Source organism: Capsella rubella, unplaced genomic scaffold (genome assembly GCF_000375325.1).
Source record: "Capsella rubella cultivar Monte Gargano unplaced genomic scaffold, Caprub1_0 scaffold_7, whole genome shotgun sequence".
In the NCBI taxonomy this organism is placed as follows: domain Eukaryota; kingdom Viridiplantae; phylum Streptophyta; class Magnoliopsida; order Brassicales; family Brassicaceae; genus Capsella; species Capsella rubella.
The window spans coordinates 8,380,425-8,403,436 of NW_006238917.1; the positions used below are offsets into that span (position 1 = coordinate 8,380,425).

Below are 23,012 nucleotides of genomic sequence, written 5' to 3' on the forward strand. Positions count from 1 at the left end.
ATTTATAAAACAAAATTACTAATTATTTGACAAATTCTTCCTGATAAACTGTGAAATTAGTAACCACGTATGTATGAAAAACCTATATAAAAATATATATATATATATATATATTTGGAAGATTCAAACATTAGTTAACCACCCAAGTTTATTTAAATCCGTTGAAGGATGATAACTTCACGAGTTATGTACTTAACTATATTGTCATTTTACAAAAATAATGGTCACAAATTGATGACAAAAAAAAATAAAAAATAAAAAATAAATAAAATGGTCACAGATTTATTTTAGCGAAGTACTAAATTCAAAAAGAGATTTAACTAAGATAAAAAAAATGTTCAACTAAGCCGGCGATTCCGTCGTTCGTCCATTTCCCCGATCAGAACTAAACATTGATCGCTGCGTAAATCTCAGACTCTGCTTCTGCTCTCTCTAATGGCGACGACTCATATTCATATAACCCCAAATCCTAAAACCCAAACGCCTCACCAAAACCCTCCCTTTTGGTTCTCTCCCAAAACAGGAATCTACACCAGCAAATTCCCCTCCGTCCACCTCCCCGTCGACCCTAATCTCGACGCCGTCTCTGCCCTTTTCTCTCACTGTCACCACGGGGATGTCGCCCTCGTCGATTCCTTAACTGGGTTTTCGATATCTCACGTTGAGCTTCAGATTATGGTTCAATCCATGGCGGCTGGGATTTATCACCATTTGGGTGTTCGTCAAGGTGACGTTGTATCCCTCGTGTTGCCTAATTCCGTCTACTTCCCATTGATCTTCCTCTCTTTGGTTTCGATTGGTGCCATTGTTACTACCATGAATCCTTCGAGTAGTTTGGGAGAGATTAAGAAGCAAGTGAGTGAGTGTAACGTTGGTTTAGCCTTTACTTCTACTGAAAACGCCGAGAAGTTGACTTCTTTGGGGGTAATGGTGATTAGGGTACCTGAAAGTTACGATTTTGATTTGATTCGAATTGAGAACCCTGAGTTTTACAGGATTATTAAAGGAAGTTTCGGATTTGTACCTAAACCGTTGATTAAGCAGGACGATGTAGCTGCAGTTATGTATTCCTCTGGGACAACTGGTGCTAGTAAAGGAGTTTTGCTAACTCACAGGAATTTGATAGCATCAATGGAGCTTTTTGTGAGGTTTGAAGCTTCACAATACGAATATCCTGGCTCGAGTAATGTTTATCTAGCAGCTTTGCCGATGTGCCATATCTATGGGTTATCACTCTTTGTGATGGGATTGTTGTCTCTGGGATCAACCATTGTTGTTATGAGGAGGTTTAGTGTTTCTGATGTTATTAATGTAATCGAAAGGTTTAAGATCACTCATTTTCCGGTTGTTCCACCTATGTTGATGGCATTGACAAAGAAGGCAAAAGGAGTGTGTGGGGAAGTGTTTAAAAGCTTGAAGCAAGTTTCTTCTGGAGCAGCTCCTTTAAGTAGAAAATTCATTGAAGATTTCCTTGGGACTCTTCCTCATGTCGATTTGATTCAGGTCTCTTAATTTTATTGTTGCTAGCTTCTTTTAATGAGCAGTTTTTATTGCAAAATTTGATGGTATGTGCTTCTAGCAGTTCTTAAAAGGAATAAATAACTCTGAATTTATGAGGCCATGAATTTTGTGTCGCATTACTGTTTTATTTACATTTAGCTGAAAGTGTATTTGTGTGGGATCACGTTTTGTTCCAGGGATATGGAATGACTGAATCAACTGCGGTTGGAACACGTGGCTTCAACTCGAAAAATCTTAGTAGGCATTCTTCTGTGGGACTACTTGCTCCTAATATGCAAGCCAAGGTAGTTGATTGGAGCTCTGGTTCTTTCCTTCCACCAGGAAACCGAGGAGAGCTCTGGATACAAGGTCCTGGTGTCATGAAAGGTAGATAGATTCTTCCCATTAAGCACTGAGAAACTCTTGCATCCTCATAAATGTAAATATAGATTGGATCATCCAACTTTCATGTGGCTTATTTGATAATTGTGTTGATAAATTAAAGCTTACTATGTTGTTCTTGCTTGTGCATTACATGTTTTCACCACACAGTTTTAACATTACTTGGAGAGAATCTGAACACCATTCAATTGTCTATCAGGATACTTGAATAACCCGAAAGCAACTCAGATGACAATTGTTGAAGATAGTTGGTTACGTACTGGGGATATTGCTTATTTTAATGAAGATGGTTACTTGTTTATCGTTGACCGGATAAAGGAGATAATAAAGTACAAAGGGTTTCAGGTAAGAAACAATTTTCTAAAACCCAAAACCACATCTAAAATCTTTCTTTCGCAGCCAACTGTATAATATGACATGTTAAATCTTTGCAATTATGTTTTGCAGATCGCACCAGCAGATTTGGAGGCTGTTCTTGTTTCACATCCTTTGATTCTCGACGCTGCAGTAACAGCGTAAGTTCGAACGCCTGAAGCCTTAATAAAATCTTGTAATAAGTGAAAGATACAGCAAATCTGGTTTTGGAAAATGTGGCAGGAGTCTACTAAAATAGTCTCCAAATTTTTGATTTGTTCTAATTAAAGCCTTTCCATTTCAGTGCACCAAATGAAGAATGTGGAGAGATTCCGGTAGCATTTGTTGTCCGGAGACAAGAAACAACACTTTCAGAACAAGATGTAATAAACTATGTAGCTGCTCAGGTCAGGGTCCCCCTAAATTAAGCCGGTTTTTTTCCCATCATTAATGATCGATGAATCTGATGGATCGGCGGATTTTTTTGGTTGCTAGGTTGCACCATACCGGAAGGTGAGAAAAGTGGTGATGGTTAGCTCTATACCTAAATCTCCAACTGGGAAGATATTGAGAAAGGAACTAAAGAGAATTCTTACAAACACTATTTCTTCAAGACTATGATTCTTCCAAATTCGTTAACCTTCTTTTTGGTAATAATAGCGCACAGATTTAGCATTCAATTATTCATTGGTTTTGTAGCTTCAAAAGAAACGAAGCACGGACACCTTTTTTGTGTGTTCTTTGATTCTTCAAATAAGCATTGTAACTCAACCCGGAAACAAAGAACTTGTTTTGAGCCCTAAAGTGTAAATTGGCATCATACTTTAATTTACAAAAATAGTCCTTTTAATCTTTGATTTTGCATTTATCGCCCAATACTTGTCTTTGAGCTCAAGAAATATAGTTTACTAAAGTCTGGGTTTTTCCGGAATTTTTTTTTTACTCCCAAACTGAAATAAGATCGAAGCTTTTCCTTCTGTTTCTTCGAAAATCTACCATGGCTGCTCTACAGTACCTCGAATCGCAGAAAAATGCGCATCCGGAGCTTGGCGAATGGTTCAATTCGCTCGCAGATCTGTACCAGAAGAAGCTCTGGCACCAGCTCACCCTTAAGCTCGAGCAGTTCATCGCTCTTTCAGTTTTTCAGGTCATTTACTTTCTTCAATCGATTTAAATTATCATCATTTGGTAAATTTTCTGGTTAATTAGGGTTCATAGATCTCGAGAAAGCTGGTAGGAGTCGTCATGTTATACTTGGGTTTATAGAGATCTAAGGGATTCGTATCCGACTATGGATTTTAGGAGTTTGGTGTTTTTCAGATTCATTGAAAGCTTTGTATTGGTGAATCATTGCACTTCTGTGACCAAAGCTTTTGATTTTTGTAGCGCAGAGATACCAAAAACATAGCTTTAGGGGGTTTAAGGGGCTTTTGTGTTGCTATGTTCTAGTTCAATAGTTTGGCTCTTAGGTTGTCTACTAAAATCCATGATTTGGTAAGGTTTTATAGATTTTTAACGTGTTTCCCCCTTTTTATGTTCATAATCCTTTCAGGCTGGAGATGCTTTAATACAGCTTTACAACAATTTCATTACTGACTTCGAGACGAAGATCAATCTTCTGAAGCTTGCGCATTTCGCAGTGGTAGTCTCTCGACATTACCCTGAGAAAGATGCTGCTGTTAGTTATCTTGAAGGAGTGATTGAAAAACTTAAAGCTACTAAAGAGTCAAGGATTAATGAGCCAATTAGCTATGTAGAAACACAAATAGCTCTGTTCAAGCTTGAGCAAGGTGACCAGAAGGAGTGCAAGAAAATCTTGGACGATGGAAAAGGCTTGCTTGATAGTATGACTGACATTGATCCATCAGTCTATGCCAACTTTTATTGGGTGTCTTCTCAGTACCATAAATTCCGTCAGGAATTCTCTGAGTTCTATAAAAGTGCTCTTCTTTACCTCGCTTATACGTCTGTGGAGTCACTCTCAGAATCGTTTAAGCTGGTACGTCCTTCTGAATATTCTAAAATCATGTTTGAATGTTTCATATATGCAGTCTCTCTGTGACTATATGGCCATTTAGCAGTTTTGGATAGTTGTTAGTTAGCTTTGCAAGGAAAATGCTTTGTAATCACCAATCATAAGTCTAATATTAAATACTTTTGGGTGTTTCAGGATTTGGCTTTCGATTTGTCGCTTTCAGCTCTACTTGGAGATAATATCTACAACTTTGGGGAATTGTTAGCCCATCCAGTTGTAAGTTTGCCTTCACCCTCCATATTAGTGTACCACAAACTTGTTCACTGAGCATTACAGATAAAGAAGTACGCTGACATGTTATATCTCTGTTATGGCAGTTGAAAAGTCTGCTTGGAACAAATGTGGAATGGCTTTACCACATTCTACAAGCATTCAACCACGGTGATTTAATTCAGTATCAAGAACTCTGCCGTGTGCACAACGCAGCCTTGAGCGCGCAACCAGCACTGGTTGAGAACGAGAAAAAACTATTAGAGAAGATCAACATTCTGTGCCTTATTGAGATCATTTTCAGGTTATTTATTGTCTTTAAAGAAATGTCTTATTATGCAATATATAGATGGAAAAATAACACTAGTACTTAACCAACCATCTTCCACAGCCGACCTGCTGAAGATAGGACCATACCTTTGAGTGTCATCGCTGAGCGTACTAAACTTTCAATCGAAGATGTTGAGCACCTTCTCATGAAGAGCTTATCCGTAAGTACCTTTTTTTTACTCTCTTTCTCTCTCTCTCATTCTATCAGTAACATTAAATCCAAGAAGATTGGCAAGACACAGACTCTAAAACTTCTTGAATGCTATGTGGTGGTGATTCTGTATTGGTTGATGGTGAAAACTGAGGAGAATGAGTGATTGCAGGTGCACTTAATAGAGGGGATATTAGATCAAGTGGATGGAACAGTGTATGTCTCATGGGCGCAACCGAGAGTGTTAGGGATTCCACAGATCAAGTTATTGAGGGATCAGCTAGACAGTTGGGTTGATAAGGTTCACACGACGTTGTTATCTGTTGAGGCCGAGACACCTGATCTTGTTGCAGCTTAAACCCTTGTTTCCTCTTTTTCTTCTTCATTGTCCGTTAAGCTACAGATTGTAACATTCTCTGAAATGCAAGTTCTATGTTAAGTGTTTTAGGAGTTACAGTTACTTTCAAACTTTGTTTTGTTCTCAACAGACATGAATGTATCCTCTCCATCCTTCCAATTTGGGTTCAGTTTCGTCTTTATTGTCTCTTTTTGAGGCTTAAGCCTATTTGACATAACAAACTGTCCAACTTATTATGAAATATTGAAATGTGTCAAAAACTCAATTAGTGGAATGAATCCAAGTGTCCTAAGGCTAATATAGTCAAAACACATTAACCCCAATTATCATCTTCGTTTCAATCTAAAATTTCCGATTTTGGGATTTTGAAACAGAGCACCGAAGTCTCAAAGACTCGAACTCCCAGCTACCCTTCTGTCTGCCTCGTAAGCTGCTTGCTCTCTAATGTTTCGTCTTCTGCGGAATAGAATTTTAGGGAATCATACGTATTTGTTAGGTGTTGTTAAAATGACATTAACCCAGATCTGGTTTCTTCTAAAATTCAATAAATTTTGATTATTGTTGCTGGGTTTTAGATTTCTGGTGTTGGGGGTTTTGGTGATCCGATGTTCAAATTCTAGATAATGCTTCAAGTTCATAACTTGAATCGGTTAAAGCTGTTTTGCGATTAGCTTGTAGCTCTTTGCGTTAATTCGAATAGCATTCATTTGTTTCTAAGCTCTGTTTTGGTTATAAGCTTTTTCATAGTACTGCTTTGTGAATAGGTTTAAGGTCCAAAGATGCAAAAATTGGCTGATTTCAAGCTTCCTCCGTTCTTCAATTATCCTCCATACTTCACGTATCCAATCTCTTCTTCAAGTTTTCTCCTTTTTTTTCTTTTCCCTTTATATGTCTTAAAGATTATGGATTGAGGAAAAGTCTGTTTCTTTTTCTTAAGTTTGCAGCCTGTGAGGGACACTCGTGAGAAGCAGATACAGCTCTGGAAAGAGCTTATTTTGGATTACTGCAAATCCCAAAAGATTTTTTTGATTGGCGTTGAAGATGATTTCCCACTTTTCTCAAACTCTGCCATTGATAGTATGATCCATTGTGACTTTTCACCTCATTACATTCGATTTTTTTATGTTGATTTTGGCCTTTGGTTGATTAAAATCTTAGCTGTTGTAACTTTAGATCCTTCAGTCTTGAGGCTTTACCGTTAATCATGCAAGCTTTCTGTGCTGATTTCAAGGGAAGTGCTTTAAATCTTTAGTTTCATTTGGTTTGTAGGATCTTTAAGTCATGAAGCAAGGGAAGCATTTCTCTCAGCAATTGTTGGAGAAGGTTAGATTCCGAGCATTCAAAGCGACTTGTGTTTTTTTCGTTTTAAGAAGTCATGTTCCGGTGATAGAATGAGGTTTCATTGTTTCATTTGAATGTGTCATTCTTTATCTATTGACAGGGCGTGCGGAGTGGTTAGATAAAGGGCATAGGAAATGTCTGATTCTGTGGCACCGGATTCAAGATTGGGCAGACATGATTCTTCAGTTTGTGAGTCACATATGACTTTAATCTAAGAGACTTTCAAAAATCAGTTTTTGTTTTTTGCACGCTTCTCTAATGTACCACCATCTTCTATCAGGTTAGAGATAATGGATTAGAGGACAGTGTTATGACTGTTGAAGAAATACGTACAGGGACAGAATCACATGGAACAGGTATTTAACTCAATTCTTGGTTTTCTAATATGATTCTGTTTCTGTCTCACAAAGTGTGAAACTCAGATGCAAATATTCTCTTTGATGTTTCAGAACTTCAAGGGATAGATCGGACGATTCTAATGAGGGCCTTAAAGCTTCTAGAGAACAAGGGAAAGCTTGCATTGTTCAAGGGAACATCAGCAGATGATGAAGGAGTCAAGTTTTCTGTCTGATGCTACTCTGTATAAACTTTTGGTAATAATTTCTGTTCGAAAAATATTAAGAACCAAGGAGAAAAAATTGGATAAACAACTCATTTTGTTCTGATAACACTCATTCTCTAATCACACTTTTGGGTTCTATAAAAAGAAAGAATAATCTTTATACATAAACACTAGACACAATGCGTTTGGAAATTCGCCATGGATTTTTGCAATTGATGTGAAAACTTCTCTGTTAATGATCTCTACAAGTACTTGAACATAGTGCGGCCGTCTGAACTAGGCTTAAATGCTTGCATTCCCCTTTTCCTGAGGACCTTTTGATTTTGCAGTTTTTTTATTATCTGTGACAAAGATATCATATTCTTGTCTTAGTTTTCAAACAAAAAAAATAGTCATGGATACTAACTAACTCAGAGAACCATCATATGATGCAATGCAAGTAGTGATCATCTATCTGTTAATCCAGGACACTTACCTTTCCATGGATGCTGCCATCCATTTGCTTCTTGACAAGAGCATGGAGTTCTGAGTCAAATTTCGGTTGAGGACGGATTTTAAAGTCCATCGATGTTGCTTTTGGTATTTGCGTCCTTCCTCCTCCTGTCAAAGGTCCTAGCTTGGATTCTGGTTTCCTGCATGTGTTTCATATTCACATAGATCTTTCAGATTACCAAAAAAAACAAAATTGTTTTAAGCTGAGATGATGGTACAAAGCAAAGACAAAGAGAAACTTACACAGAGATGTCAACATCGGTATCACAGATTATAGTTTTTGTTTCAGACACCTTAGGAGCTGTCTTGTTCTGTCTTCTCAATAACATTTCCTTTTGCTCTGCACGTTCCTCCCGACTAAGCATTTTATCATATCTTGAGCTATTATTATAAATGATACGTCCCTGCCAAAAAAGGAAGTAAGATCAAGACCAGAGGTGAGTAACGAAAGAATCAAACCCCAAAAACTGCTTATAACAGAAAAGGATTTAGGATTTATATATAAGTACCCATTTGTCGATTATATCCTTAGCGAGTCTCCTATTAGGTGTAGTTTCTTCATCTGATTTTGATAAGAACATTATGACCTGTAGAAAAAAGAGAAGAAGGAACATTAAACTCAACATGGAAAAATCCTTTCTGTTATGACTTTTTGACAGAGTTTTTTCAATTTTGCTAATTTACCTTCCCGAGACCGCTCTTGATCATTTGTTCTCTTCGACAGTCTTGTTCTAGATCGATACGTAGCTGCAAAACAGAAGAATAGCAAAGGTGAGATCTTTCTTAGGCAATTATATCTTAGAACTTAGTTATTATGGATTGAGAGAGAAGAAAGTTCATACATCGTTGAGAATCTCCAAAATCGCAGTGCGGATGTTTGTATTTGGTAAGCTACCATCAGGAAGTGGCTCGAGCCAATTCCTGAAAAGACAAAGTACTCCATGATCTAAGAACTCATCTTGAAGTTGTTTCCTGCAAGAGAGAGAGAGAGAGAGAGATAAAAATGTCAGAGATCACACACTAAAAAGATATCACTTAAAAGATTTGATTAAAGAGTTGGTTGAATCTTGTTATACTTCGAGAGAGCTTGAATGAGAAGAGGTAACTTCATGAGCTTATTAATGGCGGGTTTTCCTTGTCTGTTTTGAATCACGTCGTCTTCTACAGCGATTTCAAGAGTCGCCATCACTTGTTCCACTTGCACGGCAATCTCGGCAGCGTCTTTCTTGCACTTTCTCTTCTTTGGCCTAAGCTTGAACAGTTTTTTTATCTCCTCGTTATCTTCTTTCTTAGTACACTTCACAACGACTTCATCATCACCATCCTGTTAACAATAAAGACAGAGATGAATCAAACTTCTGATCTCAAGAAAACAGAACACAACGAGCCAAAAAATAAACAGAACCTTGGAGTTCGTGTCTTTCGTGATCGAATCCCACATCTCTTGAACCTCTGCAGAATCTTGAACCGAATCATGATTCTTCTTGGTCTTCTTCTTCTTCTTCTTAGCCTTCTCAAGACCAGACTCATCCTTCTTCCTCTGCCTCTTCTTCCCTACTTTGTCATTATGCTCAGCCGTAGGCTCCATACGATCTTCAAGATCTTCCTCAACTCCGTCTACTGATTCAGGAACAGAAGAAACAGACTTTGCGACTTTAGATTCCTCGTTCTCTTCACTGTCAATGAGAACATCTTCAAGTTCGTTCACCCATTCATCGTCAGAATTACTTAACGCTTGCATCTTGCTGATACGTAGAAATAAAGAACAAGGAAAACGTTGAAACCCTAGATATATTGTGATCACACTGAACAAGACCAAATTATAGATGTATCGTGTTCGTGTTCATCAAACTTCAAAGTAGCTATATTTATATGTCCCGAGTCGGTGACCAAAAACAAATATATATGTATCCGAATCAGGCCCGGCCCATATGCAAGCAAAGTAGTAGGCCTTTTATGTAAAAAGGAAAATATTTTTTTTTTTGCTGTAAAAAAAAAAGGAAAAAATATATTTTACTTTTTAATAAGTTTCCATTTTTGTTAGGCTTTTTTTACTAATTATGTTCCGGAGCTTTTAGGTTAATGTTAATGAGTTGAAAGTGAAATATTGGTTTAGAATAAAAAAATTTATAACCCTAAATGATGATAATTTTATTTTCAGATCATTCGGTTCATGTCTCCTATTTTCTTATGCTTAATGTCAAATTGTCAATGATGAGTTTTAAAGTGAAAATATATACTATAAATCTTATCTGGATTTGTTGGTTAAGTAAAAATTAACTATACCTACCTATATGTAAAATCTTATCTGATAAATATATATATTTCGAGTTTACTTTTTTATACAAATCTTACAAAGCAAAATAATTAATTTGACTATTCCATGGTCTTCTCTTTTTTTTTTTTTTTTTTTTTATGGTCTTCTCTTCTTTCCCACTTTGACGCATCTTATAGAAATTAAACAACAACAAAGATCTTAGACCAGACAAAGAAAGAGAAAAAATAAACAATAATTTTTCTCTTTTTTTGTTCTTCTTTCTGGATTTGAAAAAAAAAATTAAAAACAAAAGTGATGAGAGATTCATCAATCTATTTCCTATGGATTGATAATCGAATATTACTAAGGGTGATGATGATGATGATGATCGGATCATGCAGATGTGTTTTGGGATTGGAGAACATAAATCCGATATTCTTCGATGAAGGTCTTTCTCATTTGTTTGGTGAAGGTAACCTCATCCGATCTCCTGATGATCGTAGCGTTCGTTTACTCCTCGACAAATACACTGGTACGTATATTTCATTTCTTCTTGGTCTTTTTGAATCATCATCATGCATGGTTTCATTTTCTAATATATATTATTATACTACTCCTCCTCGAAAAAGAATAGTAACGTTTTTGTATATATTTTGTAAATTGCATGAACATGAAAAATGGATTATAGGTTTGTGAATTGATCGATCAAATAGTGATTTTTTTCGCATTCCCACTAATCTTCAATTTTTGTTAAGATTTCTTTTGCATTTTCAATAAACTATAGATATTTAATACGTTATATACTGTTTGTAAAATAAATTTGATTAGGGTCCGGATTTATCTCTTCAAGCATGTATCAACATGGATTTTTCAGCTCGTTGATAAAGTTGCCGGGAGCTTATACTGCTGGTATCGTCGTCGCCTTCTATGTAATAATCACTTATTTCCTCAATCAATTAGTTTAGCAAGCATTTCATAAACATATATATATTGAATATGACAATTAACGTGTGCAATTTGTAAATGAGATTTATGCAGACATCAAATGGCGATGTGTTTGTGAAGAACCACGACGAACTAGACATAGAGTTTTTAGGGAACCAAGAAGGGAAGCCGTGGCGATTTCAAACGAATATGTATGGAAACGGTAGCACAAACCGCGGCCGCGAAGAACGCTACCGTCTTTGGTTTGATCCTTCCAAGGAGTTTCACCGTTATAGCATTCTTTGGACCCCTACCAAAATTATGTTAGTTTCCTCTTTCTCTTCACTTTTTCTTTATTATCATTTAATGTATAAAAAGTGTGCTAGACATTAGACAATAAGGTTATCAAGATTATGAACATACTCTGGTATTGTTTGGATTGCGTAAAATAAACAAGGACCATAACTAGTTAGGTGATCTCTAAAGGACTTTTCTCTGGTGATGAGGAAGATAGTGGGTATGTGGTTTATGTATTGATTTGATAGTGTGCATGCATGAAACATCTTATTTCAAATAAACTAAGTGGTTGCATGTTGTTGTTATTTAGTATACATTTAGTTTAGTCAACGCAAAAATTGACACGGCAAACACACATATTTCATTTCACTATTGGTTTGGTTTGGTCTCATTTATACGCATTTAACGATGTACAACTTTAGATTAAATGAATGAAAATTATGTAATAACCAAATTAGGTACACATGATAAGATTGAATATGCATGAATAAAACTAGCTTTAGCCAGGAAAATATGGAATCTAAATATAAAACTTACTAGATATCAAAATAAAATTACAAAATGAAAGTTGATTAATTTTTTTAATTATTTGCAGATTTTGGGTAGATGATGTACCAATCAGAGAAATCGTAAGAAAAGAAGAAATGGAAGGAGACTATCCACAAAAGCCAATGTCTCTCTACGCAACCATTTGGGACGCCTCAAGCTGGGCTACCTCCGGTGGAAAATTCGGAGTCGACTATACATTTTCACCTTTTGTCTCTGAATTCAAAGATATTGCACTAGACGGTTGTAATGTCTCCGACTCACTCCCCACCGTCACTGGAGAAAACAACAACAACAACAACAACGTTGGTAACTATGGTCACATCAACTGTTCTGTCTCCGACCAATTTCTCATGACCAACGACTACTCAACCATTAGTCCTAAACAAGCAGCTTCAATGCGACGGTTTCGAGAACGTTATATGTATTATTCGTATTGTTACGACACCATTAGATACTCAAAGCCTCCGCCCGAGTGTGTTATTGTGACGGCTGAGAAGAACCGGTTTAGAGATACTGGACGGTTAAAGTTCGGTGGTAGTCATCCTAAAGCACGGAAGAAACGGCGGCGGAACCGGTCCACGCCGGTTGTATCGGCTGATCTATAGCATTTTAGTTAGTTGAGTTCATTGCCGACTATGTATAAATAGTGTTTTTTTATATTTTAGATTGTTTTTTTTCTTCACGTCCTAATCATACATCTTTACGTATGTAAAGAAACAACAACAAAAAAGTATAAAATGATATGTCCATTGCAACTTAATCAAATGCTTTTAAGAATAGAAATTACACAATTTGTAGAAAAATACTTTCTCCATTTTTATTAACAACTGTCAAAGTCATACGTATTACGTAGCTAAAAGGATTCTCACTTTGTCTCATACGGTTGATTTTTTTGTTTGTTTCTCTAACAAGTTTGTAATGAACAATTCAATCATTAAATCAGAATGTGGAAGCAAAATGGGTATTTTCCATTAAAAAACAAGAAAAAAACATAAAACAGCGTAATGTAAACGTAACAAGAAGAAAACACACAGCTCAGCAAATACGACTATATTGGTAAAAGCTGAGATGGCTATGAACTTTTATGGTATGTAAATGTCTTCATACAAAATGAAATCTAAACCTATTTATAACCTGTTGACAAGAAAATATCTGTAGCAAAAACAAAACTATTTTTTAACATGTGACACAAAATTTCATACGTGGAAGAAAATAATTATGATGTGTAACTTTCACTGTTTCGATATATGCACATTATATATTACTAGCAGTTGACCTGCGCTCTGCGCGGGAGGTTTATAATTTGTTTCGTTGATTTTTTATTCATATTGTGATATTTTATTATTTTTTAATTGATTTTGAAAAAATATTATAATTATTATCTTTCAATACTCAAATTTGGATTAAAAGCATTTGATTCAATTTATGAAATATCATTTTTTTTTCTTTTTGATCATGTTATAAACTAATATTTCACTTTCATTTTATTTTTCCTCTTTATAATTTTATATAAACAATTACATAAATGTTGTTTTAGTCTACCATAAATTTAAATTTTACTTCCATTCTAAAATTCAGTAACATATTTAAAATATTAAATTATGATCAATTTAAAATGAAAGTTGAATTATATTATTACCACTAATAAAAAATTAAAGTATTATTTTTCTTATTTTAACATTTCATTTTTTTACATAATTTATTTTTATTTATATAAATTTTCTATTAATTAAATAAGTAACATAAATATGCACTAAATGAATGTTTTAAATTTATTTTAATGTTTAAACAAAAATGTGGCTTAGGTGGATGCTTATGTGGCATCATGAGAAGAGAGAAAAAGCTAACTATATATATATAGATTATTAATTACGATTTACTTACTGGCTAACTAATCTGAGTAATTGAACTGTTAGCAAAAATATATATACTTTGAAGTTTGAACATTAATCTAAATCTAATGCAAGTCTCAAACTCCCGATAGATGACATATTGTAACATTCCATAATATAAAATAAGGTTACGTGTTGATTAGACTAATGTATAATATAGTGATTTGGATCCGAAGTCAATCTAATTGTATTCTTTATAAGGTGTCAATTTTTTTAATTTAAGCAAATAATTCTTGTATTATATATCAATGTTTAGCCGAATTGTCCAAGGTATCTCTCTTTCTCTCCCTTGGTTTAGTAGTTGACAATAGCATATAAGCTTTTTTACGGCTCACGTTAGCAAGCAAATTGGCAAATTGCAGAATCCAATGAATGTGGAGTGTGGACCAAACACAAAATTTACAATCCAAGAAACCAAATTACTTCTCAAGCAAAACCCCATAAACTCAAAATTATCATAAGATTTTATTCTTATGGTTGGTTTCTCCACTTCTTAAGAAACCCTAACAATAATTTTATTTTTAAAAACATTTCATATATAACATCTTTCCCTGATAAAAATATGGAAACATTGCGAACAAGAGTAAACTTTTTGTTCACCAAAATATATATAACGAATCTTGCGTGGTACATTGGTTCGTTCCAACGCTATGTTATACGTGTAAAACATGACACGTTAATTGGTTCGTTTTCAAAGGGCTATATTACATTACATCCAAATGAAATAAAAAAACGACGTAAACCGAACCAAAACAGACCAAACTTAACCGGATTGATACTCATTTGCTTTTATTGTTTTCGACATCAAAAGTACTAAACTTCCAAAAAACCGGTCATCCTAAGAACGGAGTTACGATGTCGACTCAAGTCTCTTCCTTTAAGAGTACAAAACGAAAACGCCATTTGCGTCTCCGTTCTTCGTTTTCCGATTATGACATGTGGCGGAGTCATCTCTTCTTCCTCTTCCATCTCTTCCGTACACCGGAAACTAGTTCTTGACGGTATTCTCACCGGAGATGAAATCCTCTCCGTCGCCGCCGCCGTCGCCTTCCCTTTCTTGTTTTCGTAGTTGTCGCTACTACTCTTGTTGTCGCTCTTCTTCTTCTTCGTGAAATACTCATCGGAAAATATAACCTCGGATTCTTGAAATTCTTCTGACATTGAAAGATCCCAAGAATATGTTTCTTTAAAGAGTGCGGTAGAAAAAAAAGAAGACACAAAGTCACAAACTATGATGAGGGGAAAAAGTTGGAATTTATATAGAACGAGACATGGCAAAAAAGAGAATCTCATGTTTTGCACGTATATAAAGATTACATATGCGTATGTACGTAATTAAACGTGTAAGTTATATATTAACTAATATCTTTTGTGTTACATCAAATGACATCATTGGTGAAGGTGTTTGAGTGAAGTCAAGGGATTCGATCTCATAATTAATTAATCATTAAGGATGATTACCGTAAACTACACAAGTCTTTTTAATTATTTTATACTTTATAGTCATATTTTTGCAATTAAAAATAACCGCGTTTGAGGTACGTCATTAGTAACATGAACGTACAACTCTTTTTATTTCAAATTTTTTTCCTCACATTCAACAATATACGATGGTTTATAACAAGCAAAATCGAATATTCAATAAGTCGGTGTAACGCTGTATATACTGAACGCGACTAAAACTGTTTGACGGCATGAAAGTTTGAAACTGTATGACAAAAGAAGATGAGAACCCACACGTGCGGTAACACGTGTCCAGAGAAGTAAGCAAAAGTTAAACGTCAAAAAACTTTCCGACTAGCGTGTGCCGGTGGTGCTATCACGTGCACGTGTCTGCGTTATCCAGAACTGCCGTCGTTCTCCTTCGTTCGCGTGTTTACGTGGCGGCGTTAAGATCGTTACTTTGTTGCTTTCGGAGAAGAAGAATATTAAGCGGATATATCAACAAAGATTGAGTTCCATGGTTAAACGTAATACCCTTAAAAAAGATTTAATTATTATCTCTGTAACGTCTACAAAGTTAACAAACTAAAAAAATATATATCAATAAGCTAGCTTGAATATATATATAATAGTTAGAGCATCTCCAAAGGGAGCTACTAATTTTAGGGTGTTAAAGAAATTTTAATTAAATTTAATGATTAATAAAAATATGTTGAACTCTAAAAAAATGTTGAATTTTTGTTTCTCCAATGGTGAACTCAATAAAGAATTCTAAAAAATAAATTTTTTAAATTTTTATTAATATAATTTATGTTTAAAAATATATAAGAACAAAATTATATTACATTACTTGAAATACAAAACATACAAAATTTAAAGTGATTGAAATAATACAATGTTTAGTTGAAGAAGAATAATTATGTGAGAGAGAAAGAGAGTATAACGGAGGGTTGGAATTTTTTTTTTTCTTGTGCAGTATTTAGCCACTAAAAACAGGACACCTGGCCTTAAGGAGCGATGTTTCTGCTGCTTCAATAAGGGGCGTTCCTAATAATTATACCACATTTACATTTATTTTTAATCATTTAATTCTTATGAACCCCTCTAATTTTAGTTTTAGAGACTGCCTTTAGAGGTGGTTTAGGTATTATAAAGTCAAAATGTGAAATATAACTAAGTTTTGAAAGAACCAGTGAAGTTTTTAATATTTTTTTTGGCTGAGTGGATTCCAAGGAAATAAGATTTGTTGTTAAAGCCATTTTAATTAAAACACATTCACCCGTAAATTTGTCGAAAAAGCAAGAGAATTTTTATTTTATTTTGTTTCATCTTATTATAAAATTGAAAGACAATTATTAGCGAGAAAGACATGCCTTGAGGAGTACAGTTAACAAAAAAAAAGGGTTATTGAAAGTGATCGAGTCATCCACCTATCATATATTTATAATTTTCTACTATGATGTTGAATTTTACAATATGATTAATCAATGGATTTCAAGTAAATTTTTATTAGGCTATTGTTTTATTTTATTTGTCATTACCTTTTTTGAAGTCGTATAAACTAATTTTTTTAAAATTTGATATGAAAAAATGAATATATAATAAGCGAAACAACATGACTAGTTAATGCAAAAAAAAAAAAAAAGGATAAATCGGTAACCAAACATAATATTCTGACTACAAATAGTTTAACTTTCTTATATTTCAGATGACTTAAACAACTTGTTTTGAGATAAAATTACCCAAATTAGAGTAACATATTTAATATTCAAGCGCGACGTGACCATAATGTTTCTTACAATATGTGTCATGATAATATAAACTGTTTTCTTACGTATACGCTCAACTTTAGAGTAAAACAAAAATTGTATCAATAATGAAGTATGGGTGTTTTGATATATGTTTTCAACGCAAAACAAATGGGATAAATAAATAATACATAATCGCTAATTAATTGATAATAGTTCAATGTTGAAACAATTCGGCCTTAATTAAGATCAAGTTCAGTGTTGGAACAATTCGGTGAAACTGGAACTCGTGCATATCCTACTAGACATATTAATTATATTGAAGAGGGACAATTGAAATAATGGAACAGAGAGGTAGACAGATAGAGTCCAATGAATTGGACATAGGACGAATTTGGGTAATCATAGATGCATAGTCTTGTGCTAGAGACAATGACTTAGCCAAATTTTTGGATACCTTTAGACAAGTGTGATTCCCTACTCCTAGTGGTCCCTTCTGATCACATTTCCAAAACAAAAAAATGTAACTCTCTATGTAGATATATGTATGTTGTATTATTAGAATGGTTTATCTTTTATCATATCATCATTATATCTTGTTGCATTGTTTCTAATTATACTCTAATCTTTTCCTATATATCTCTTAAAGTTCAAATATCATAACATGCATATGAGTCATAGCGACAGTCATCATTAAGGCAACTTGATTGATTTGAAATGAGTTTAGGAGGATATTAATACAGACATTTAATTGGGTGTAAGAGGTGGAAATAGAGATAAGGTGTTCTTTTTCTTGATTAGTTCAATATCAATTTGCATGGGACCTTCTTATAAATATATAACATCGACGTTGATGTTAATTTTGTTTAGATGTTTTATTTTGGGTCGTGCATGTTAGCTTTAATCATCAATCAATCCAAGCCTTTTCACATAAACTCATCTACGTGTTTTTTGCTAATAATCGAAAGTAAGAGTTATATAATTCTGAAATGGTTCACGAAATTTTATATAACATGATAAAAATAAAATAAAAAAACAGGTGTGTCAATATTCGCTTGTCTATGTTGGGCTGATTTTGTTCAATTAAGGCCCATTATTTGGTTAAAGGGTCCATTATAGACATGTTGTAGTCATCATCACTAACCAGGTTAAATTAAAATGATTTCGGTTATTACTCGGTTCTGTAACTAGTTACACGAATTTTCTTCGGTTTACTAAATCGCTTCTTCTCTCTTCAACTCCATCGATCATCACTTCACCTGTAACGAGTTTGGTACTAATCTCTCTTTCGATTCTGTGAAACCCTAAATGCGTTTTTGTTATTGCTGCATCGTATCAGCTTCAAATCAACTTTGGTTTAAGTAAAGGTTCCACCTTTTTTCTTATCTTATCTCGAAACAACTCCAATTTCAGAAAACTTCTCATTTCATAAAGGCCACTATCTCGTAAATTTCAGTTAAAGTTCTTTACTGCCCAGATTGTGTTGCTGGAGGTGAAAGTAATGGTTCTCTGTAACTTCAATCCAACGCAAGGAGCATTCCCATTGCAAGGATTATCAGTGAGTTCCTTTTGTTTTTTATCCATCAATGGTTATATATAATTTCAAACTGTAATTATTTAGTTCTTTCAGATGTGAATTCTTCAAATTGCAGAAATCTCAAGAGTTTGGATTCTTTTCATTAAGTGTATTTTCAAGTTGTGGAAGTTGCTCCACGTTGAAGGCTAAAAGATTTGGTTTTTGCATCAGGGCAAAGGTAAAATGTTTTCATTTTTCTAAGTAACTTTTTTTCTGTTAATGGATAGTCTCGTTATGATCTATCTATTTTGGTTCTTTAGCTATTTCAAAACTTGTTTGCTTGTGATTCCTGTGAAATGAATCACAACATGTCATAATGGTGGATTTTTTTTTTCAAGTTCTTAGAGAAGCAAGCTGGGAAATTGGACAAAGGTTATGGAGCTATTGTGGAGAGGTTTGTTTCTTATATTGCAAGTGATATATGTTGTTACATTATGTTTAGTTCTATATCTTTCTTGAGTAATCTTTGACGTTGTTTGTTCTGAATTTCCGATTGATTCATCAGTAAGCATTTGTGTTGATAATTTAGGAAGGAAGTAAAGAAAGTAGTGGGGAAGAAAGAGCATCATTTGTGGAAGAAGAATGACTCTGCGGGGTCTGGACAGAAGGCACTTAATCTTGTCCGAATGGTTAGTGAGAATTATTGTGTTATAACTTTCTGGAATCGAAACAATATGAAAGTAGTCGATGTTGATTAATTACTCTTTAACTTGTAGCTCTCTGGACTTTCAAATGAAAAAGAGGCTGTTTATGGAGCTTTGGACAAATGGGTAGCTTGGGAGGTTGAATTTCCCATTATTGCTGCAGCTAAGGCTTTGCAAATCTTAAGGAAGAGAAGCCAATGGCATCGTGTGATTCAAGTAAGACTTCCTATGTCAAGTTTCAATTTTTGCTAAAAGTATACTGTCATGAGTTGATTGGGTTTAGTGACAAACTCAGGTGGCTAAGTGGATGTTAAGCAAAGGGCAAGGTGCTACAATGGGAACATATGATACCCTCTTATTGGCATTTGATATGGATGAAAGAGCTGATGAGGCAGAATCTTTATGGAACATGATTCTGAACACGCATACACGATCCATCCCAAGACGCTTGTTCGCTAGGATGATTGCTTTGTATTCTCACCATGACCTTCACGATAAGGTTATCGAGGTAAAACAAGATTCTATCTTTCCTCGAGAATTGATCTTGATGATACTCTTTAGATACTCCTCAAAATACTGTTAGTATTCTTCTCTCTGCTGGAAGTATGACTTGGGTTTTACATACATTTGCTGTCTCTTTTTTCTCTTTTAGGTATTTGCAGATATGGAGGAGCTGAAGGTAAGGCCAGACGAAGATACAGCGAGGAGAGTGGCACGAGCCTTTTGGGAACTCGGCCAAGAAGAAAATCGGAAACTGATCCTTAGGAGGTACCTCTCTGAATTCAAATACATCTACTTCAATGGTGAAAGGGTTAGAGTAAAAAGATATTCATCGGAAGAAGGTTAATTTCATTCACGTGAACACACACGCACACACATGTATATGTAGAATTACTCCCAAGTTTTTCACTCTTGATTGTGATATCTAAAGTGTGAATTCATCAAGAAGATATGGTACTAAAAAGAATCTTCATTAAATAAATTTTATCTTATTGTCTTGATAAAACAAACGAAATGTCAGTGTCCAATGACACTCATGCTTTATAGTGTTCATAATTCCTTGCATGTGGTTGGTGTCTTGGTGATGTAGATATGATCATTTTTTCTGTTTCTTTATTTTTTGTAATGTTTCTAAATTTTGATAACGAATCCAGCATGGCTGCTTTAACTTATTTGCTCTGTCAGAGAACCCCACTAGATCATGCTTCATATTTATGATTCACTGACTTCAAACCTCAAAGTCACATTATAACAACAATTACATTTAAAAGTATCTTATTGGTCCACTCTTCCCTCATTACTAACCAACTCTAATCTAAACTCCTCTTGTTTATGCTTTTGGTGTCTACTTAGCTTAGTACACAAAGGTTGAATCTTTGTGGACAAATGCTTCACAATTTGTTCCCCAAAGTGATTGTTTTCGTAGATTATCACTTAAGAAGACGAAGAAGCATGAGCAAAGACACAGAATTTATGAACTTCAACTACCACATTAAGTCAACCATGATGATGATCATCATTACATAGTCTTTTTCAAAAAATATCATCATGACATAGTGTCTCTTCCTCCTCCCATTTAATGTTTCTTCCATCTACCTCCATTAATACATACATCCATACCTCGACATCATTCTAAACCCTCGATTCTAACACAACCAGAATCAATCTTAGCTGTTCGATTGCTTCCCAGGACACAGGACACATGATCACGACTATGCAAGTGGCCCTTACATTTCTTGATTTGTCTACAATTTGCCATCTATCACAAAACCAAACTATTGTCTTATCCCTTGGCACAGTAGTAAAAAATATGCTAAAAGGGTAAGTTAGTCGTTGTTTGGATCTCACATCTCTAAGCCTTCAATTCAAATGTCCAATCCTCTATGTGATTCTTTCGAACATAAGGTTCCCTGTGAAGACAAAGTTCTTGACTTTTTCTGGCAACTATAATAACAGAATGATCAGATTACATACAAGTTGTTCTCAGTGCTGTAAGAAACAGAGTCTTATTGATCAGATCCATACGTATACAGTTACTTAACATTATCACCGCGTGACATTAATGCTTCTTCAACTGTCTAAAAGATCAGTACTTTTTTTTTGTTCTTTTGTCATTCCCTCCATATTCGTATTCCCTTCATTATATACATCCATTTACATTCTTCACGTTCTCAAACCAATCTCTCTCTTTCTCTCTCTCTCTTCTCTTCTTCACGTTCTCTCACTTATCGGATAAGGGAGTACGCAGAGAGAGATGGCTAGAGTTTGTGTAATGATGATGAAGGTAATAATGATAATGGCTATGGCTATGAACATAGCTATGTGTGATCCAATAGCACCATGTTACTTCATATTCGGTGACTCTTTAGTTGATAGTGGAAACAACAATCGGCTTACCTCTTTAGCAAGAGCTGATTACTTCCCTTACGGTATCGACTTCCAGTTTGGTCCAACAGGCCGGTTCTCCAACGGCAAAACCACCGTCGATGTCATAAGTAATCTTATAACAACACCCTTACTTTAGTTATGTTTCTGTTCTTTGGTCCAAAACATGTAACTGAAACTGAACAAACTTCTTCTCTGTTTACCTTTGCGTCAAATCTATACAGCTGAGCTTCTTGGTTTCGATGACTACATTACACCGTATTCTGAAGCAAGGGGAGAAGATATCCTGAGAGGAGTGAACTACGCTTCTGCAGCTGCTGGGATCCGAGAAGAAACTGGTCGACAATTGGTAAAGAATACTCAATATTGGTTTGATGATATATCATTTAGACTTAAGTTCATATACTAAAAAACATAAATCTCTTTTTTTTTGGTTCAGGGAGCTAGAATAACATTTGCAGGACAAGTAGCTAACCATGTAAACACTGTGTCACAAGTGGTGAACATACTCGGAGATGAGAATGAAGCTGCTAATTACCTAAGTAAATGCATCTACTCGATCGGGTTAGGCAGTAACGACTATCTCAATAACTATTTTATGCCTGTTTATTACTCCACCGGGAACCAGTACTCCCCTGATTCCTTTGCCAACGACCTCATAACCCGCTACACCCAGCAACTTCGGGTCTGTTCATTTAGTTGTGATATCCTCTGTTTCCTTTGTTTCTTAGTCCTTTAAATGATATAGAGCGTTTGATATGAATCTTTGTTTCTTTGGTATGGAGTAGATATTGTATAACAATGGAGCGAGGAAGTTTGCGCTAGTTGGTATCGGAGCAATAGGATGCAGCCCAAATGAGTTGGCACAGAACAGCAGAGACGGAACAACTTGTGATGAAAGGATCAATTCCGCAAACAGAATCTTTAACAGCAAGCTCGTATCTCTGGTCGACCATTTCAACCAAAACACACCAGACGCCAAGTTCACTTACATTAATGCTTATGGTATCTTCCAAGACATGGTATCCAATCCTGCTCGCTACGGTAAGAGTCAACTCTTAAACAACTCGACCACAAAAATGTAAACCTGAAGTTTCTTTGTCAATAGGTTCATCTGACTTCTTTGTTAATGGTTCAGGGTTTAGGGTGACAAACGCGGGATGTTGTGGAGTTGGGAGGAACAATGGACAGATAACTTGTCTTCCTGGTCAAGCTCCATGTCTGAACAGAGACGAGGTCGTGTTCTGGGACGCGTTTCATCCAGGAGAAGCAGCGAATGTTGTCATCGGCGGTCGATCTTTTCAGAGAGAATCTGCTTCTGATGCTCATCCTTATGATATCCAGCAGCTTGCTATGCTCTAGTTCATGCCATTTGCTCCACACAAACACAAAGAGAGAGAAGGAGAAGGAGAAAGATTTCATCTTTTTTTGCTTATATAAGTGTTTGATAATTGTTTCTTTTTGTTGCAAAAGAAATGTTATTGGTTTTGTGGATGAGTTTGGGCCTCAGCCCAAATTCTAGATCATGAAACCTACTGCAACTATAAGAAATCATTTTCATA

At 35.1% G+C, this 23,012-nt stretch overlaps 8 protein-coding genes across 13 annotated transcripts; 6 read left to right on the plus strand and 2 right to left on the minus strand.

The window, feature by feature from the left end:
- The first annotated feature begins 328 nt into the window (after positions 1–328).
- On the plus strand, positions 329–3,108 carry LOC17880832 (4-coumarate--CoA ligase-like 6). The gene is made up of 6 exons (XM_006283367.2): positions 329–1,503; positions 1,698–1,887; positions 2,102–2,247; positions 2,350–2,417; positions 2,561–2,663; positions 2,752–3,108. The coding sequence occupies exons 1-6, from the start codon at positions 436–438 to the stop codon at positions 2,875–2,877; spliced, it is 1,701 nt and encodes a 566-aa protein (XP_006283429.1). The 5' UTR covers positions 329–435; the 3' UTR covers positions 2,878–3,108.
- Positions 3,109–3,177: 69 nt separating this feature from the next.
- LOC17880407 (26S proteasome non-ATPase regulatory subunit 13 homolog B) lies at positions 3,178–5,521 on the plus strand. The gene is made up of 6 exons (XM_006283788.2): positions 3,178–3,403; positions 3,809–4,255; positions 4,427–4,507; positions 4,609–4,805; positions 4,893–4,992; positions 5,155–5,521. The coding sequence occupies exons 1-6, from the start codon at positions 3,254–3,256 to the stop codon at positions 5,338–5,340; spliced, it is 1,161 nt and encodes a 386-aa protein (XP_006283850.2). The 5' UTR covers positions 3,178–3,253; the 3' UTR covers positions 5,341–5,521.
- Positions 5,522–5,659: 138 nt separating this feature from the next.
- Positions 5,660–7,796, plus strand: LOC17878784 (vacuolar protein sorting-associated protein 25). 2 transcript variants are annotated; one of them, XM_023778972.1, is made up of 8 exons: positions 5,660–5,765; positions 6,105–6,178; positions 6,278–6,417; positions 6,610–6,663; positions 6,782–6,870; positions 6,962–7,037; positions 7,131–7,274; positions 7,710–7,796. In XM_023778972.1, the coding sequence occupies exons 2-7, from the start codon at positions 6,120–6,122 to the stop codon at positions 7,250–7,252; spliced, it is 540 nt and encodes a 179-aa protein (XP_023634740.1). In that variant the 5' UTR covers positions 5,660–5,765; positions 6,105–6,119; the 3' UTR covers positions 7,253–7,274; positions 7,710–7,796. The 2 variants fall into 2 exon arrangements, with proteins under 2 accessions (XP_023634740.1, XP_006284623.1); XM_006284561.2 differs by lacking the exon at positions 7,710–7,796 and having other exon boundaries at positions 7,131–7,368.
- Positions 7,444–9,476, minus strand: LOC17879630 (protein IWS1 homolog 2). Its single transcript, XM_006285662.2, has 8 exons — positions 9,141–9,476; positions 8,812–9,059; positions 8,578–8,707; positions 8,420–8,482; positions 8,245–8,322; positions 7,979–8,139; positions 7,719–7,875; positions 7,444–7,584 (listed from the first exon to the last, which is right to left on the minus strand). Exons 1-8 carry the CDS (start codon positions 9,474–9,476, stop codon positions 7,486–7,488), a joined length of 1,272 nt encoding a protein of 423 aa, XP_006285724.1. The 3' UTR covers positions 7,444–7,485.
- An 808-nt stretch (positions 9,477–10,284) lies between these two features.
- Positions 10,285–12,500, plus strand: LOC17880751 (probable xyloglucan endotransglucosylase/hydrolase protein 29). Of its 2 annotated transcripts, XM_006285014.2 has the most exons (4): positions 10,285–10,524; positions 10,821–10,921; positions 11,031–11,239; positions 11,809–12,500. In XM_006285014.2, the coding sequence occupies exons 1-4, from the start codon at positions 10,308–10,310 to the stop codon at positions 12,365–12,367; spliced, it is 1,086 nt and encodes a 361-aa protein (XP_006285076.1). In that variant the 5' UTR covers positions 10,285–10,307; the 3' UTR covers positions 12,368–12,500. The 2 variants fall into 2 exon arrangements, with proteins under 2 accessions (XP_006285076.1, XP_023635285.1); XM_023779517.1 differs by lacking the exon at positions 10,821–10,921 and having other exon boundaries at positions 10,435–10,524.
- A 1,749-nt stretch (positions 12,501–14,249) lies between these two features.
- LOC17880481 lies at positions 14,250–14,917 on the minus strand. Its single transcript, XM_006284602.2, has one exon. The coding sequence runs from the start codon at positions 14,813–14,815 to the stop codon at positions 14,468–14,470; it is 348 nt and encodes a 115-aa protein (XP_006284664.2). The 5' UTR covers positions 14,816–14,917; the 3' UTR covers positions 14,250–14,467.
- A 3,196-nt stretch (positions 14,918–18,113) lies between these two features.
- Positions 18,114–20,251, plus strand: LOC111829366 (pentatricopeptide repeat-containing protein At4g18975, chloroplastic). 4 transcript variants are annotated; one of them, XM_023778320.1, is made up of 8 exons: positions 18,114–18,212; positions 18,302–18,403; positions 18,498–18,599; positions 18,760–18,815; positions 18,951–19,050; positions 19,138–19,281; positions 19,361–19,573; positions 19,718–20,251. In XM_023778320.1, the coding sequence occupies exons 2-8, from the start codon at positions 18,347–18,349 to the stop codon at positions 19,910–19,912; spliced, it is 867 nt and encodes a 288-aa protein (XP_023634088.1). In that variant the 5' UTR covers positions 18,114–18,212; positions 18,302–18,346; the 3' UTR covers positions 19,913–20,251. The 4 variants fall into 4 exon arrangements, with proteins under 4 accessions (XP_023634088.1, XP_023634090.1, XP_023634087.1 ...); XM_023778322.1 differs by having other exon boundaries at positions 18,122–18,212; positions 18,323–18,403; XM_023778321.1 differs by having other exon boundaries at positions 18,192–18,206.
- Positions 20,252–20,350: 99 nt separating this feature from the next.
- LOC17879586 (GDSL esterase/lipase At4g18970) lies at positions 20,351–23,012 on the plus strand. The gene is made up of 5 exons (XM_023778318.1): positions 20,351–21,560; positions 21,675–21,799; positions 21,890–22,135; positions 22,239–22,494; positions 22,589–23,012. The coding sequence occupies exons 1-5, from the start codon at positions 21,320–21,322 to the stop codon at positions 22,810–22,812; spliced, it is 1,092 nt and encodes a 363-aa protein (XP_023634086.1). The 5' UTR covers positions 20,351–21,319; the 3' UTR covers positions 22,813–23,012.

Bases quoted from the DNA above. Each gene is read 5' to 3' on its own strand.
- LOC17880832 (XM_006283367.2), top strand. From the start codon at position 436: ATGGCGACGACTCATATTCATATAACCCCAAATCCTAAAACCCAAACG. The intron at 2,248-2,349 runs GTAAGAAACAAT...TATGTTTTGCAG, and splicing joins TAAAGTACAAAGGGTTTCAG to ATCGCACCAGCAGATTTGGA. The intron at 2,418-2,560 runs GTAAGTTCGAAC...TTTCCATTTCAG, and splicing joins CTCGACGCTGCAGTAACAGC to TGCACCAAATGAAGAATGTG.
- LOC17880407 (XM_006283788.2), top strand. From the start codon at position 3,254: ATGGCTGCTCTACAGTACCTCGAATCGCAGAAAAATGCGCATCCGGAG. The intron at 4,508-4,608 runs GTAAGTTTGCCT...CTGTTATGGCAG, and splicing joins AATTGTTAGCCCATCCAGTT to TTGAAAAGTCTGCTTGGAAC. The intron at 4,806-4,892 runs GTTATTTATTGT...CATCTTCCACAG, and splicing joins CTTATTGAGATCATTTTCAG to CCGACCTGCTGAAGATAGGA.
- LOC17878784 (XM_023778972.1), top strand. From the start codon at position 6,120: ATGCAAAAATTGGCTGATTTCAAGCTTCCTCCGTTCTTCAATTATCCT. The intron at 6,418-6,609 runs GTATGATCCATT...TTTGGTTTGTAG, and splicing joins CTCAAACTCTGCCATTGATA to GATCTTTAAGTCATGAAGCA. The intron at 6,871-6,961 runs GTGAGTCACATA...ATCTTCTATCAG, and splicing joins CAGACATGATTCTTCAGTTT to GTTAGAGATAATGGATTAGA.
- LOC17879630 (XM_006285662.2), bottom strand. From the start codon at position 9,476: ATGCAAGCGTTAAGTAATTCTGACGATGAATGGGTGAACGAACTTGAA. The intron at 8,483-8,577 runs GTATGAACTTTC...TCTGTTTTGCAG, and splicing joins TTTTGGAGATTCTCAACGAT to CTACGTATCGATCTAGAACA. The intron at 8,140-8,244 runs GTACTTATATAT...CTTTTTTGGCAG, and splicing joins AGGATATAATCGACAAATGG to GGACGTATCATTTATAATAA.
- LOC17880751 (XM_006285014.2), top strand. From the start codon at position 10,308: ATGAGAGATTCATCAATCTATTTCCTATGGATTGATAATCGAATATTA. The intron at 10,525-10,820 runs GTACGTATATTT...AAATTTGATTAG, and splicing joins ACTCCTCGACAAATACACTG to GGTCCGGATTTATCTCTTCA. The intron at 11,240-11,808 runs GTTAGTTTCCTC...AATTATTTGCAG, and splicing joins TGGACCCCTACCAAAATTAT to ATTTTGGGTAGATGATGTAC.
- LOC17880481 (XM_006284602.2), bottom strand. From the start codon at position 14,815: ATGTCAGAAGAATTTCAAGAATCCGAGGTTATATTTTCCGATGAGTAT.
- LOC111829366 (XM_023778320.1), top strand. From the start codon at position 18,347: ATGGTTCTCTGTAACTTCAATCCAACGCAAGGAGCATTCCCATTGCAA. The intron at 18,600-18,759 runs GTAAAATGTTTT...TTTTTTTTCAAG, and splicing joins GTTTTTGCATCAGGGCAAAG to TTCTTAGAGAAGCAAGCTGG. The intron at 19,051-19,137 runs GTTAGTGAGAAT...TTTAACTTGTAG, and splicing joins CACTTAATCTTGTCCGAATG to CTCTCTGGACTTTCAAATGA.
- LOC17879586 (XM_023778318.1), top strand. From the start codon at position 21,320: ATGGCTAGAGTTTGTGTAATGATGATGAAGGTAATAATGATAATGGCT. The intron at 21,561-21,674 runs GTAATCTTATAA...AAATCTATACAG, and splicing joins AACCACCGTCGATGTCATAA to CTGAGCTTCTTGGTTTCGAT. The intron at 22,495-22,588 runs GTAAGAGTCAAC...TTAATGGTTCAG, and splicing joins ATCCAATCCTGCTCGCTACG to GGTTTAGGGTGACAAACGCG.